Below are 15342 nucleotides of genomic sequence, written 5' to 3' on the forward strand. Positions count from 1 at the left end.
TAACCAAGAGCACACAATGTGCTTGGTGCTTTCCAGAGTTGATATAGTAAGTCTTTACTAGAAGACTTGATGAACACGACACAGTGGGATTCCTCACTGAGGATAAACTGCTGAGCTGTTTATCTGTCCCATCCCAAAAAGGAGAAAATGACCGTGATTTAGATACTGTAAGTGAACTGGAAAAGCCGGGTAAACTTTATGCCTGTGGGCCATAATACTTTGCTAACTAAACCATTTCTGCATATGGGAGGGGTTCTTAGTTGGTTCCACCCTGTCTGCAGCTGACATGTGCCATCCTATTTTAGAAATTTAATCTGGGGTAGGTATATTAGTAATCTGAACAGACAAATGCCACAGCTGTAACCATTAATTTGGGATACAGGCAGAGCTAATGTTTATATACAAAATGGAAGTCCCCAATCCATCGCTTATAATTTCCATTATTTAGTGTAAACTCCCAGCAGCAATGATTTCTTGCTGCAGGAACGTATTTTTTTAAGTAAAACCAGTTCTTAATCACTCGTTTTCATTTTCAAAACTGTAGTCCTCTGGTAATTAAGGCTGGGACACTGGAGTTTCTTAATCGATCTCTGCTGGAATTTGAGGGCAAGGCATTGTCATTGTGTGAGACTATTTAGTACAGATTTGGAATCTCTAGTGCAGTTATTAATAGTGCTTGCATTCTCTCACAAAAATATGGATTTATTTTTTTTTATAATAAGAATTATTTGTCCAAAATAATGTGGTTGTTGAAGTAGTCCTAAGCATTTTTATCATGTACCATGTCACGGGGAGAGATGCAGCAGGTTTTCTGTGTACGTATTCTGGAAATACCAGTGGCATAAAAATGGCTATGGCTAAATCAGGATTATTTTGGTCACTTCGCTGTGGTGAAAAGTTGCCGTCTAGGTACTTTCAATGCCTATGGAAATGTGCATACTTGGGTATTCAATGCTGAGGGCAACGTTTTCCTAATCCTGACAAGGAAGGAATCTGGAATATTCCAAACAGTTTATTCTGTCCTTTGGGCTAATCACACAAAACGTGTGCGACATTCCAGCTAAAAGCTACATGGCATATTTATTTAAAATAAAAGTGTCAGATAAAGGAGTGAGTTTCACACACTTTCCTCCCTGTGTTTCGCAGTATCGCTCCTTCTGTTATGCTAGTAAAGGCATTTTCATCTTTTTCAAGTTAATTATTCCTGAAGAGGGAATAGTGCAATTTGTTTTTTCCTTCCATGTCATGCTCAGAGTCACCCTAACAGGGAAGGGCAGGCAGTTGTCCTGCTTTGGCCAGAGGGCAACCTTTGTGGGGACTGAGGCAAATCAAGGAGGTTCTCATCTTTTGCACCAGAAGAGCGGTAATGCATATGCTTATTTTTTTGCAGGATTTTTCTATGCTTAAGTCTGTTGCTCTGTCCTAAGGGCTGTTTCTGAGGCCTTCGCTGAGGAAAACCAGCATGTGCCTAAGTTGATTTCTCTTCAGCAGGGCATTCAACTATGTTCTTTGGTCTCATTTTGGTCATCAGAATTAAGCATGGGTCTTAGTGCATTGTGGAATTGAGTCTTTCAAGGTTTTTTCACTAAAGATATGTTTAACAGTGTATAGCAATGTGGAGCCTTGCTTTTGGGGAAGATCATGTTTTCATTAGGGAAATAAAGTAGTAGTTAATAAAGAGATTCAGAATACTGCTGGTATGTGTACAAAGTTGAAACTAAGCAGAGCTAGGGGAATTTTGGCTATTTCTTTTGCCACTAGTTGATTTATTTAGGAGGGAAAATGAGAATTTAATGGGAGAAACTGGCATGAAAATAATTGAAACCAATAGCATTCTTTTGCACAGGATTGGTGATGTGTTTAGGAAGGGATGGTTGCACAAGTTGTACTACTTTGACAATACCTTCAAAGATACAAACAGAACAGCAAGGGAAAAGGAACCTGACTAGAATCAGTGCAAGTGTTGTTTATTCAAGTGCAGCAATGGTTAACTGGCTGTAGCTCCTATTTTACAACTTCCATCTCTGTTTTAGACAGTGTTCTGATGCTGGCTGAGCCCAAATTGTCTGAGTGCAGAAATTGCTCAAAAGCCACTTCTGTTAAGAGGCTCCGCTCACATTCATAGCTGTGCGTTTCCTTGTGCTCATCCCACTCTTCACTGTCTCCCCAGGAGATACATCAAGCGTCCTTATACCAGCTGTCTTCCACACATAAGACTATATTGACCCCTAGTGTAACTCCATCAGAGTAATCTCTACATCAGAGATTTTTTTTCTCTGACTCAAATCCAAAAGATACAGAGAGAGATTAGTAGTGAGTTTAGGAGTGGAAGGTCAGATGCAGTTCCTTCCCTCACTTCTTAATCCACCAGCGTTTTGACAAGAGCATTAGTAAAAGAGCAGCCAGTTTCTACCAATGTTTTCCTTGGGTTTTACCATTTGAGTGTCAGCTCTGGAACTTTCATTTCAAAAGAAGTTTTTTAACGGATGACTTTGGGGAATGATGCATTTGAAAATAAGATGCAAATAATTAAGTGCTGCCGTATTTTCAAACTTGGTGGTCTGTATTGTCTATAAAATTGGAGCATGAATCACAATGGACACATTCCAACTTACCTTCTGGGACATGTTTTGCTGATAAGTACTGTGAGCATTCCCTTGACTTCTGGTAAAGATTTTCCTTCTCTAGTATTTTTAAGTGTTAGGACTGTTTACGAGCTGAAGGAGCTGAGTCACTTTCAGGGCTGATGTTTGTCCACTGACCCAGCTGTATCTGGAATGAATGCAAAACTGTAGAAAGGTAATAAAATTATATATGAGGGCTTGTATTCACCTCAGTTATATAAGCCTCCAGACGAGCATTTTAGTTGAAATGGATGAAGTTACTCAAGTTATTATTTTCCTGATTTCTGTTGCAATCGAATTAAAAGTTTTTGTCTTCAAACCCAAAACTTAACTTTATGCCATTAAAAAAAAAAAGTTTTAATGAGTGATTTCTCATGCAACAAAACTCTGTAGATATTGAGTATAGAATAGCAGGCTTGACAATTTCAACTGTTGTTGGAAAGCATTCCCCTTACAAAATATAATGAATGCAAGATCTTTTTCCTCCCTTCAAAGAAAGAAAATGTCCAGATTAAGTTTGACAGGGGAATGGTTAGTTTCATAGTGAATTTGCTGAAGAGTATTCTACAGGATTAAATTTTCTGGGATTTCTTTTTGAAAGTGAAGCATTATATTGCTTGCAAATTCTTTACAGTTGTTGAAGTTGAGCTCCCATTTTGGCAACCAATTAGAAAAGATGAGACAGTTTTAAAGATGACTCTAAAAGATCCATGTTAATATGAGAGGGATACATATCTATAATGGGACTTGAAAACTGGCTACAACACTGGAAACTTCAGCTGTTTGGAGGAAAAAAATAATCATGTTTCATCTATTACACAGCTTTTTGCAAGGTACTGTCAGAAGTAGAAGGGTAGCTTGAATCATGTTCAAATCCTTTCAGTCCATGAATGAATGAATGCAACTGTTCATGAAAATTTGTTTCCCATACCTTTAATGTTGTGTGAAATCTTCTATGTGGCACAGGGACATTTAAGGATAAAGTAAGAAGCTTCTAAAAGCATATTGTTTTATGAAACAGTGTACATTGTCTGTTGTGAGTTATTTTGGGTTTTTTTAAGACTGAATTTTGATTTGCTTGTGGTGTTTATAAAGGCTAGGGTTGATTCACAGTGTTTATAGACATACACAGAACAACAGGTATTGATCATAAGGCCCACCTCCTACAGCTACATCATTGATACTTTTTACAATATCCAACTAGCTGGTAGCATGGGGTTTAGTATCCTAAATATTAATCTGTTCAGCAACTTTAGTACAATAAGTATCTGCACTAGTTGGCAATATGCGTTGGATTTAGGTAGAAGGTTGTATGAGGCTTATAAAGCTCTTGGGCAGGTACAAACCTGGTAAATAGTTGTGCTAAATGGTAGAAATAATACAGTTATCTTTGCTTTTGGAATCACTGCTTTAGGTTCTATAGTTTATAGCTCTGTGTGGCTGCAGAACTAAGGCAGTGTTTCTTTTTCCTGCAGCATATACCCAGCTTTGATAGATACTAATATAAAGAAAGAAGATTCTTTGCCAATTTTGTTAGTGGTTTTTCAGTGTTATGTGCTGCAACAATATGTAAATGTGCTCTTAAAAGTCACTTTTATATAAGTTTCATGTTGTCTTTTTCGATACAAATGGATGTATTTTGGGATGCATAAACGCCACCAATGGGCAGTTTCTTTTTAAATTAAAACAACAAACTGACGGTGCGTTTCTTTTTCCCCCGAGGTGACACTGTGCCTTCTCTGCAGGCACTTTCGCCTACAACGAGGTGCAGTAATTCTACCGTTCCCTGTTGTTAGCACTGCCACATTTGCATCATAACGGATCCCATTGATATCCCTCTGCTGCCTATGTCTGGCGTATTGTGAAGTTAATGCAGAAAACTCCCTCCCTCTCGACAGGGTGCAGGCAATGAAAACCTCTTTCCCTGAGCACTCCAGCACTCCCGTCCAGAGCATGGGCTCTAACAGAGGAGCATACGGCTACCATGAGTTCCGTTTCATGGCTGCATGGGGGTAGTGCCTACAGCCACACACACATTCTTTATGCCTGGCTAAATTTAAAATGCTGAGAAATACATTGTGAATTTCAACAAGTAGAAGAAACAAAACTAACAAAAGCTCTTACATAAATTTGTATTGTTATGTATTAAAGGTTATAAATGGTCTAATATGGTTACAGAATTGTGGCTTTAGAAGAACAAGGATCCTGAAGATTAGGAAACTTTCTCAGAGTGGATAAAGTCTTTAAAGAAATTAGGGTAGTGTACAGTGTTTTATAATACTTGTCGTAATACTGAGTATTCTAAAATTGATTGATGCTTATCACTCAAATACAAAGTGGCCAGTCCAGTGCACTGGCCACTCAGGTGGTTGCTGGAATAACTGTAGGATACTTAAAGTCTGAGCGCTGCCAGGCCTTGCAGGGTGGGGAGACCAGGTTGAAGCATAGGTGAGGCTGATGCCGATGACTTTCCAGCCAGTAACAGAGACCTTGTCAGACATCATGAAAGAAACATTCCTTCAGTATAGCTGCAAAGATAAAGCTTTTGATTTTCTAAACCACATGGAGCTATTTGGAATTTTATTACTCATGTTTTCAGACCAGGTAATCACGTGTTCTCTGCTTATGAATTTTCTAACCTACTAACATGTAATGAGGTCTGTGGGCATTTGTATGCCCCAACTATGATAAATAGTATACTTGGTAGCTGTCATAGGCAAATTTGTAGTCTGAAAATCCTTTACTGGGAGAATGTTTCCCTTCACAGAAACTGATGACATTAGTATAAGGGAAAATTACTTCAGTGAATAATGGATAAGAAATACATGTTTCCTCAAAAAATGGGAGTCAGACAACCTTCTATAGTTTGAAAGACATCAGTTCATTTTTGCTGTGTGTATAAAGTGAAAGAATTGACCTTTAACATCTATTTTGTTTTAGTTTAAATCTATTTTTCAATGCAACAGCGCTCCTGTCTCACTGGCAGGAATGAAGGCAGGGTAGTGGGCATGGGGTGGAATTTGCTTCAGTTGGAATTTGCCACTAGTTTCTCTAGGCCAGGATTTCCTCCAAGTTTTGTAAGCTCATGTGTCATTTGAATTGGAGGATGGTTGATTTGTGTTAGTAGCTATCATTTAGTCTCAGCTGCCAGTTAAGAGGTTTGCCAGCTCTATGAAATGAAGGAAAATATTTGAGGACATTGGTTAACTGAAGAAGTCAGTGAACTCTAAAATGAATTAGTATCTTAGCTACAAATTCACATTTAATAGCTCCATTTGAAAGACGTTTTGTAGTGTAAAAGATAAGCTTGTGGCTTTATGTTGTGTCCTTGCTCATGTAAACTGTAAATAAACTGTCTGGTTTTAACTACGTGTTCATTGACTGATAGACTATTCAGAAAAAAGTATCTACAGCTTTATGTAATCCTATCAACAAGACTGTAAAATATCAGAAGATGGAGCTGTTCAGAGCCAGATTCAAATCTGTTAACATCGAGTAACGAGGCATTCCTGCCGCTGCAGCGTTTGGAGGCAGATCATTTCCATGGGACTGTAAGAAGAATAAGGTGGCGCTCAGCACAAGAGAAGGGCTTCAAGTCTGACTTTATGTGTGGTTTGTGAGTTGGTATTTAAACACTACAGATTCTTACTTTAGAATATATGTGTAGAATATAATTAGATAACTAATCCTGTTAGAGTCAATGAAAAATGCTTTTCCAGGCTTGTCACAATTTTGCAGCAGATTTTAATGTAGCAAATCATAGGAGAAGTTTCTAGGTGTAGAAAGTGGAGACCTTGAGGACAGTTTCCACCAATTTTTATTTCATGAGGTCAGCTTTTTTTTCACTGCTTTGCTTTCTAGATGTTTTTGGTGCTAATGGCTGGAACTGGACTGGAAGGGAAGGTGATGCTTTGGCATGAAATGCTTTAGCAACAAAGGAAAAGTGGCAGTCACTGAGTCCTGTCTCATACTGTGACTAACCACTGTGTCATGTCAATTTTCATTGAAAGGGATTATCAGTTCATCAAAATTAAGTCTTTTGCCTTTATAACTGGAAGGATGTTGCTCTCTGCTTAAAAACTTAATTTCTTCTGCATACATTTATGGAAGCAATGCGTTCTTGCTCTTGGGCCAGCTTTGTCCTTTCCTCTAACTAGTTACTATAAGACAACACAATCTTCTGTCCCTGACAGTCACCCCTAGTGCTGGTTTATATACTCTTACCGCAAAGAGATCTTCCTGTTGACATACCTTCTCAGTTAGTGACAGTCAGAAGTGTAAAATGCTCCTAGGCAGGAGGGTGGTATTCAGAACATTGTTTTAAATAAAATTTGTTCACTTCTCTGGCATTTACCTTTCTAATGGATGTATAGATGGCCATTGTATCACCTCCAAGTCTTCATTTTGCTGGCCCAAATAAATCATGCTCTGTAGCAGGAAGACTCTTAAATCACATGTTTATAATCAGAGGGATTTTCTAGCTCTGTGTCTGTGCAGAGTTCATCTTTCTTGAAAGTAAGTGACAAAAACTGTGCACTGTATTCCAGATAAAATTCTACTCAGGTGCGTACCATGTCATGAATATCTCTGTAGTCACTTTTTCTCTTGAGTGCTGTACAACTGTGAAGCACTATGATCAGGTGGCCTGCAAAAGGTGAGTTCTTGGGATATGTCAGGTGAGGCAGTTTGCTCAAAAGCTTGTATCATCCTTGTGTTTGGTGGTTACTCAGGACTTTCTCTTCATCTGCTGCTTCCCATTGATTACCCACCCTCCAGTTTGAAAAAAAATATTCCTATTGTTAGTGCCTAGATTTGACCTAGCTCTCAATAGTAGTAAAAAAAACCTTAGCAGACAGGGCAAGTCAAGGTTTGGGGAACCTCACTAACAAAAAAAAGTTGAAATGAGTTCAGGCACTTGATATTCTTCATGGGGAAAAATGTGTTTGTATTTTAATTGTATCTGATGATTTGCTGACATGATTAATTTTATTCCTGTCTGTTCAATATTTCACTGCCCAACAAATCCTAGCAACTGTTTTCATACAATCTTAACTGTCAAGACTGTCAGTTTATTTCTGCTCTGTGACACCTCGTGTTAGGAAGAATTACTGAATCCATTTGCTGCATCATGTTATGCTATCTTTGATGGGTCACACTGCCATTTCTGAGTGCAGAGATTGCTGTGGTTCCTGGTTTATCATTTTTTTTCAAGGCTTTTTAGCCTTGAAGAAGTTCTTTCGTGTCAGTAATGCAACTACATATTAACACACACATAACAAAGTAGAATCTGCTGATTTCAGAGGGAGGAGTTGAACATGTAGATAAGCGTTTTCAGAATTGGGCTTTAAATTCTGTAATACAACAACTAAAAGAGTAATAGACAAAGAAAACTTTATAATGAATTTAGTTCCTAAAAGCCATGAAGGCTAAAAAGAGTAAGGTTAATGCAGCAGCATTATGTAGCTCATGAAGTAAAGAAAAATATTGTGTTTCAGTAGTTTTTTCACTGTGGAATTTTACAAGGGTGTCTGAATGGTACTGTAAAGATAATTTTCTTATTAGTCATCAGCAGATAATAGGATCCTGAACTATATGAAAGATGCTTATTTGAAGATTCCAGAAGTTTTCAGTATGTTCCATTTCCAGCTTTTGATAACTGGGTTTCTTGTTAGGATTTTTCTCTGGACTGGAACAGGCCTTAAGTTGTGAAGTTACTGGAAATAAGTCTTGATGAAAATATTTTCATCCCTGACACATCTCTTTATGCAAGTCTGAGATTCTTTTACTTTCTGTTTTATCGTCATCATCTTTTTTTTTTCCTCTTCTATCACAGGTATGCTCTGTTTTTGGTGTACTTCACATCCTCCAATTTTACATGCTGGCATTCCACAGAATCCATTCCTTTCTAAAAGTTTCCAATTTATTTTCCCATTACTGCCACTGCTACTTTAAATTCCTCATGTTGGAGATGATGTTTTTAACCTTTCTGCTGTCTTTCCCAAAATGGGCCCTCATCACGTTCCTCTGCTGGCTTGTGGGCTCACCGTCCTAGCTGTTGGATATCATTGTCTTCAGCCAATAGATTTCAAGTCTTCTGCAGGTGACCCCTTTGATACAGAGCAGAAGTTTTGAGGCAAAATTGAGCCTGAGCTCATGCATCTGTGCTCTGCTTCCTGGAAATCTCCCACTGAAGCCCTGTATTAGTTGGTGGTTTAGTCCTGCTTGTGCTGCGGGCACAATTTTCTTTGGGTTTGGAGGTAAGGCCTTCAAGATCATTTGCAGCTAGTCTGTGGTCATGTGTGTTGCTCTAGAGAAGCTGGAATGTACGCGAGTCTGGGACACCTCTTATGGCATCACAGCTGTTAGGTTTCTTTACTCTCTTTGGCTCCACTCCAGAACAAGCTGAAGTCAATGGAAAGATTCAAATGGCACTCCATCTGAATGAATCAACTGCACATAAATGCTCGATGGAGGTGCACTAGAAGCAGAAGAGGAAAATTGCTCTTATGCTGACTCTTATTTTTGAATGTCTTTTAAAAATAGTTTCTTAATCATCAATACTTCTTAAATAAAGTGTTTTTTCCTACATTGAAATGCTGGTGATTCTTATGTAAGCCTGAAATAACTCAATTGAAATCAATATGTATGTTACTCAATTTATATTATGGCTATTTAAATCTCAGAGAAAGTATTTTTTTAACAGTGTTACTATTTTATGTTTATGTTTTCTGTTTTGAAAACCTTGGTTGTCTTCTAGCCAGTGAAATTAAAATAGTTTAATTAATATCTGTTATAATGGTGGCACTTACCACTGTAACTAGTACCCTTATTTCTTTAATTCTTCTTGTTTCTGAGGAGCTGTATTCATCAATCTGAAATGTATCTCAGAGCACTGGAAAGATCTCTTCTCTGAAATAAATACACAGAACAAGTATGAAGGACTCATGCTTATGCATTCAGATTACAATCTATAAATGTTCGAATGACCTATGCATTCATACATTTGAACGGAAAAATGTATTAAACCTTTTCAGAAGAGAACACTGTGCTCTAGAATCTTATATGCAGCCTTTAGGCTTGTGTTCATAAATATTATGCCCATGGCTGTTTGCTATTTAAGTAGCCTTGGAGTGTCTGATGTCACTACTTCCCCTAAATAAAATACTTAGGACATATAACACCTGGTTTGGAGCCAACTGGCTTTGGTTTGCTTCCTCTCCAAATGCTTTCATTCACAAGTGAGCAAAATGACTCCTCATGCTGTGCGAAGGAACCTAGAAGTACATTGCAAACACAATTTTACACAAAATGGGGACATATTTTCAGTTTTTAATAAACTTCAGTGAGAATTTGATCCAGCTCCTATAAATTCAATGGAAAGATTTCTTTTCACTTCAGTGGTATTTTGACTAGAACCATATTTGCTAACCACAGCACTGTGGGGAGCAGCAGGAGCAGTGGGGACGGAAAGACTCGTTGCTTTTTGTGCTGTCCTCTGCCACTGGGAAGGACCCGATTGCCACCAGAGGTGGGAGATTTCTAACAAGGTGAGCTTCAGTTCTCAGAGACAGCAGCTCTTGCAAAGCAGTGACCTTAGAGGAACCCAGACCTGCTATGAAGTAAAGTTGTAAAGTTTCTTTGCCATTACTCACTCTTAGGAGGCAAGCAGAATTAGCAGAACCATAGAACCCAAAGGGTCTTACAAATAAATGACTGTTGGAAAAAAGAACAATCTGGAGAAAAAAATAATTGCAAGTTGAAATTTTTTAAAAATTTAACGTTGAATAAATGTTTGGGAAGGCATAATCTGATTCCCTGGTGGCATAAAGCTGTCTGCCAAGAGTGTAAATGTAAGGTTAAGTGTCCAGAGTAGAGGTACACATTGGCTAGCAGTGAGTCCAAATTTCCACTGTAAAATATGCATATAATCATAGCAAAAGGTGTGCTGGTGCACTTCGCTCTTAAGTCTTCTTAGAACCACATCCTGAAGCCTTAATAATACTTGTGGTCAGAAATGACTTCTCAGCAGTGTGCCTCTTAAGATAGGGACCCGTTTTTATGTACTGAGCCCTTGACAGTGTACGCTGCAGAATCAAATTCATGCTGATCGTTCCTTTATGAGCAGTTTGGAGGTGCTCTTACAGGCTGTTGTATAACCTCTAGATAGAATTTTTCTTCTTCTTTGGTTTTCTGGGGGGTTTTGGTTTGGGGTTTTTTTTGTGTGTGTTTGTTTTTACCTTTACTGCATGAAGCTTACTTTTATTTCCTTCTGCCTAGGGTCAGAATTGCCTGCATTGTGTTTCCTGTTCTGATGCCTCTCTTGCAATGTATCGTTCTTTCTCTGTCCTGCTCAAGTATTGTTAGATCCTGCCGTAGGATGTTAATGTGTAATCAAAAAGCCCCGTATCTAATGGAGTCTCATCTGAACAAAACTGCCAAAAAGTCTGCAAAAGTACTGTTTGCTTGGGGTTTTTTTTATACTTGATGCCTCTTAGAATTGCTTGAAGGTTGTTATGACTATTTTGCAGCAAGAGATAATGCTCCCTTCAGGCTAGGAAAGTATGGGAGGCTGGATTTAAGGCTTCTTGTTAATATTTGTTCATTCTATGCTGCCTTAATAAGAGGTATTTAATGCATTTAGCAAAACAGTGTGAACGTCAGGGTGTATATAGCTTTTTTTTATTTACCTTTAGTGGAAAACTTATCAAGTGATGTCAGACTAGTTACTTTCTTTGAGAAAACTGATGCAAAGAAGTTCAAAAGTATGCAAGAAACTTTCATGAATTGCTTTTCGTTTTTCACGTTCCTCACCGACAGATGTCAGGAAATTTTAAAGGCTTTAAAAATGTTTTCTGTGAATGCTTTTAGTAAGGAAATGTTCAGTTCCAGTCTGAACTTGTTTCAGCACTGAGTTTGGTCACCTTGATGTGAGGATTTCAAATGTTCCACTCAGAGGCCCAAAACCGAGGGACTATGCCGAAATACACTTGACAGTGAAAGACAGTTTCTTTAGAGAGGGGTGTTCTTAGTGAGAAGCTACATTGAACTTTTTCCCGGGACTGTTAACAGTGTTGTCAGTAGTGTTGCGGGGCTTTTGGCAGACCAGTATTTTGAGCCTGCTGATTGTGGCAGGGAGTGGGTCAAACTCTTTAAGCTAAACTCATGTAGTTGACTTTCATGTATTGTCACAGTCTGTATTAGCTGGGAATTAAGTTTGTGATATAGGGACTTAAGATTTACATGAATATTGTAGTTATCCTTGAAATAACTGCTAGTGCAGCAAATTCAGAGTGTGCTCAGAATGTAACTATATTTTGCCACTTATTTCCCAGCAAATTCACACAACAAATATAACATAGATGAAAAGTGCTGAAGCAAAGCATTTTAATTAAAGATGATCTTCAGCTGACGAACAGTTATGACATTTAATTTTCTTTCTTTTTTTTTTCAATAGGGTGGAAAGAAGTCTTACAGTGGGCCATGTGGGGGGCGCGATTGCAGTGCTGGATGCAAATGTTTTCCAGAGAAGGGTGCACGGGTAAGTTTGTTTTCACTAGTACAACTAGTCCTGTGTCTCTTATCAAACTTTTTCTAGATAAATAAATAAACCCCAAGTTAATATGTATAATTCTCAATCTAACGACCTCACAAAACAAGAGAAATGATGAAGACCAGCTGCAATTCAAATGCCCCTGGCCAAATTTTCAGAAGCTGTTCTAAAGCTTTACAAATTGCTAGCTTTGCAATGAGTCTTCAATGGAATCTCATTTCTTTATGTGATCGGAGCGCTACTTCCAAAAAGTCAGATGGTTTTTAAGTAGATTACAACGATTAAAAAGGAAAATCAAAGTAGTGTGGCCTTCCAGTACAGATTTTGCCCAGTCCTTACTGTAATAGGTTCTATTTGTTTGTGGGGAGTGTTTTTGACTTTGGTATTTGTTTGAGAAGGAATAAAACTCCGAATGAATCTAAGCATTTCCCTTTGAGAGAGTCTTTTGTTTAGCTAAAGCCCTTCTCTCTGAAGTCTGCATTTGAAGCAACCAAATGTTTAATCAAGTTTTCTGTAAAAATGTTTAGTTTCTTTTGATTGTATGAAAGGGTTATAACTTTTATCTTAATGCAGCTGGTTATTTCCTATCTTAGGTCAATGCAGAGCTGCTGAATTCACTCTGCCTTCAATTAAAATGTTAATTTTTGTCCAGACACTATCTACTTAGTATTTTCTCTTCAGGTCTCTAAAGTACTTTAGCACTTATCAAAATGAATCTTACAGATTTTGCTTATGGAGATGAAAGGAGGAAAGAGCTGCATTGTAGGTACTTGAAGAATTAACTTGGAAGGGCTTAGGGAGAAGGGAAATAATACTAGCTGCCTTGCTTAATAACGCAGTTATTCTTACTGAAATCATGTTGAAAAGTCATCCTCTGAGGGAAAACAAAATTAAGTCTTATTTAAACACTAGGAATTCTGATTTATTTTTTCCCCTGTGTATCTCAGTGACATAGTATGGGTAAATTCAAGGCATCACTTTCTAGGACTGAACTTAGGAAAATGTTGCTATTTAGAAATGATAGTCAGCATGGGCTTAAATGTTTCCGTAATTGCAGACAGACTTGAGCATGAATTCTTAATTGATAACTGATGATATTTTTGCTCTGGAAGTATAAAAATTCTTTCAAATTATCATGTGACAGGGTGAAAACGTGTCTAAGTGGATAAGGGTAAGAACTTTGCAAGGAAGTTCTCAACATAACCTAGAATATGAGCTAAGACCAATTGCTCAACACCTTTTGTGATTAGATACAGTAAGGGACAGACCTATTTTGGTTTGGAACACAATATCCTGTAAATTCTTTGACCTTTAGATAGCAATGAGCATCATTCTTCTGTCTCTTTACATTCCCGGGGTTCAACTTGATTGTTTGAACTGGCCACAACACTGTTGACCTTGCAGTATGAGCTCTTGGCATCTCTTTTGTTAAGATGTCACAAAGATTTTAGGCTGTTTTCATTGCTGACCTGAGAACTCATTTGGCTTTTAGCTTGTTTCTTATGTGACCTGTATTGGTAGGCATTTTCAGTCCTTTAAACGCATGTTCCATCCTACTGAGACCTGTCCATGGAGTAAACTGTCTGCTAGAAGTGGTAATCTTTCCCTGTTACAACACTACTTCCATCAAGCCGTACTGAGCCCTGCTGACACCTTCTTGGACATCTGCAGGCAGCTACTGGAGTCCTGCCATGCCAGAGGATAAGGAGGGGACTGGCTGAACTGGGAAAGGGGATGGTGTGATTATGTATCCTACAGTGTGGCTTGTTTCTTGGAGGAGACTGTACAGCCTGAGGCTAATTCCTTGGCTTCCTGCCTAGCTTCTCCTCTGTTTCTGCAAAACCTTTAAGTTCAGAACAGGCAAATGGGAAATGGGACTTTGCCAATGCCTTGAATCCATATTTTGTTTAAAAAAGTTTCAACTGTCAATTTTGCACAATTAACTGGATCACAATAAAGCTAAGCTTTCTTTTTAAAAGAAAGAAATAGCTAAAAAGCACAAGAAAAATGACAATAAGCTGACAGCTCAATGAAAATAATATAGGCAGTGTCCTTAAATGTTCTCCTCCGTGGGTGCACTTCTGATCAGATCAAGCTGTGACGAACTTGTTTCTGACCAGATGCTTTAAAAAAAATTATTTAGGCAATAAAAATGTCAAAAGTGTCTAAGACCCTCTGCCTGATTACTGAAAGATATTTCTAGAAATGGGATGTAGGCATGTAGAACCCTCATGTCCCCATGTTCTTGTTTTTGCTATCAACTGTCAGTGCATGTGCAAGATATTAACAAACAAACAAAAAACAGAAAGAAAACAAGTATAACCACCTTATCTTTAAGACGGAGCTTAGTAGAAGACTAATCTGTATAAAGTGACTCAGATGTTGGTGGAATAGATGGGATTCTTTTTAAAAGGAAGGGTGATACAGTGTTTGTCTACCAGCTGCTTGGGGAGTTCTTCTAGCGGAGTGGCACAGCATGTCTCCTACAAGACCAAAATTTGATTTCCGTTTTTTGTCCTAATGTATTGCATTAACTTTGAAAAGCCATAATGCTAGCCGGTACCCATTTTAGGCTGTTCAGTGAAGTTTATTGTGATCCAATTTACTGTGAATCCTGCACAAGAAGAAATCTGTTTTGGAAGCATCCTTCATCTTAGCTAGTGATTCAGAATTGGTTCTTGTACCTAATGATAAGTTAATGAAAAGCCTGGCTTTATGTAATTCAACGGTAAAACTCCTGGGCCACATTGCAACCATTTTCCCCTCTTTATCTCTTCTTATTTTGCGAAGATTCATGAGTAACAGCCCAGTGATCTGTGCAGAAGCCCAGTTCTTAGTGGAGTGGTGTTACCTTCACTGAAAGGTCTCAGCTAGGGGGAACTTTTTTCTCAGAGGTCAAATGAAAAGATTAAACTGAGTTTGTGGCTCTTACTACTTAAGTGCACAGGAAGATACCTAGTTAAGCTTACATGTCATATGACAGTTTAAGAGTAAATGTAATAGCAGGAGAACCCACCAAACTGATTTTGGTCAGTTGTAAATCTAGGAATTTGGGATATTGTTGTTTAGCTCCCCTAAACTGCATTGTTATAACTTATACTCACTTTAATTTGAAATCTAACATAATGCTGTGCAGAAAAGGTGCTAGGCAGCATCATAGAGAATATG

The 15342-nt window shown here is 38.1% G+C and overlaps 1 protein-coding gene across 1 annotated transcript in view; it reads left to right on the plus strand.

Annotated features, from left to right (window-relative positions):
- Positions 1-15342, plus strand: part of COL4A6 (collagen type IV alpha 6 chain) — a 137260-nt gene that overhangs the window by 36505 nt on the left and 85413 nt on the right. The window contains exon 3 of the mRNA XM_054214202.1: positions 12079-12162. Within this exon, the coding sequence (XP_054070177.1) occupies positions 12079-12162 (84 nt within the window). The remainder of the gene's footprint in view (positions 1-12078; positions 12163-15342) is intronic.

This window comes from Rissa tridactyla, chromosome 9 (assembly GCF_028500815.1).
Source record: "Rissa tridactyla isolate bRisTri1 chromosome 9, bRisTri1.patW.cur.20221130, whole genome shotgun sequence".
NCBI classification, from domain to species: Eukaryota; Metazoa; Chordata; class Aves; order Charadriiformes; family Laridae; genus Rissa; species Rissa tridactyla.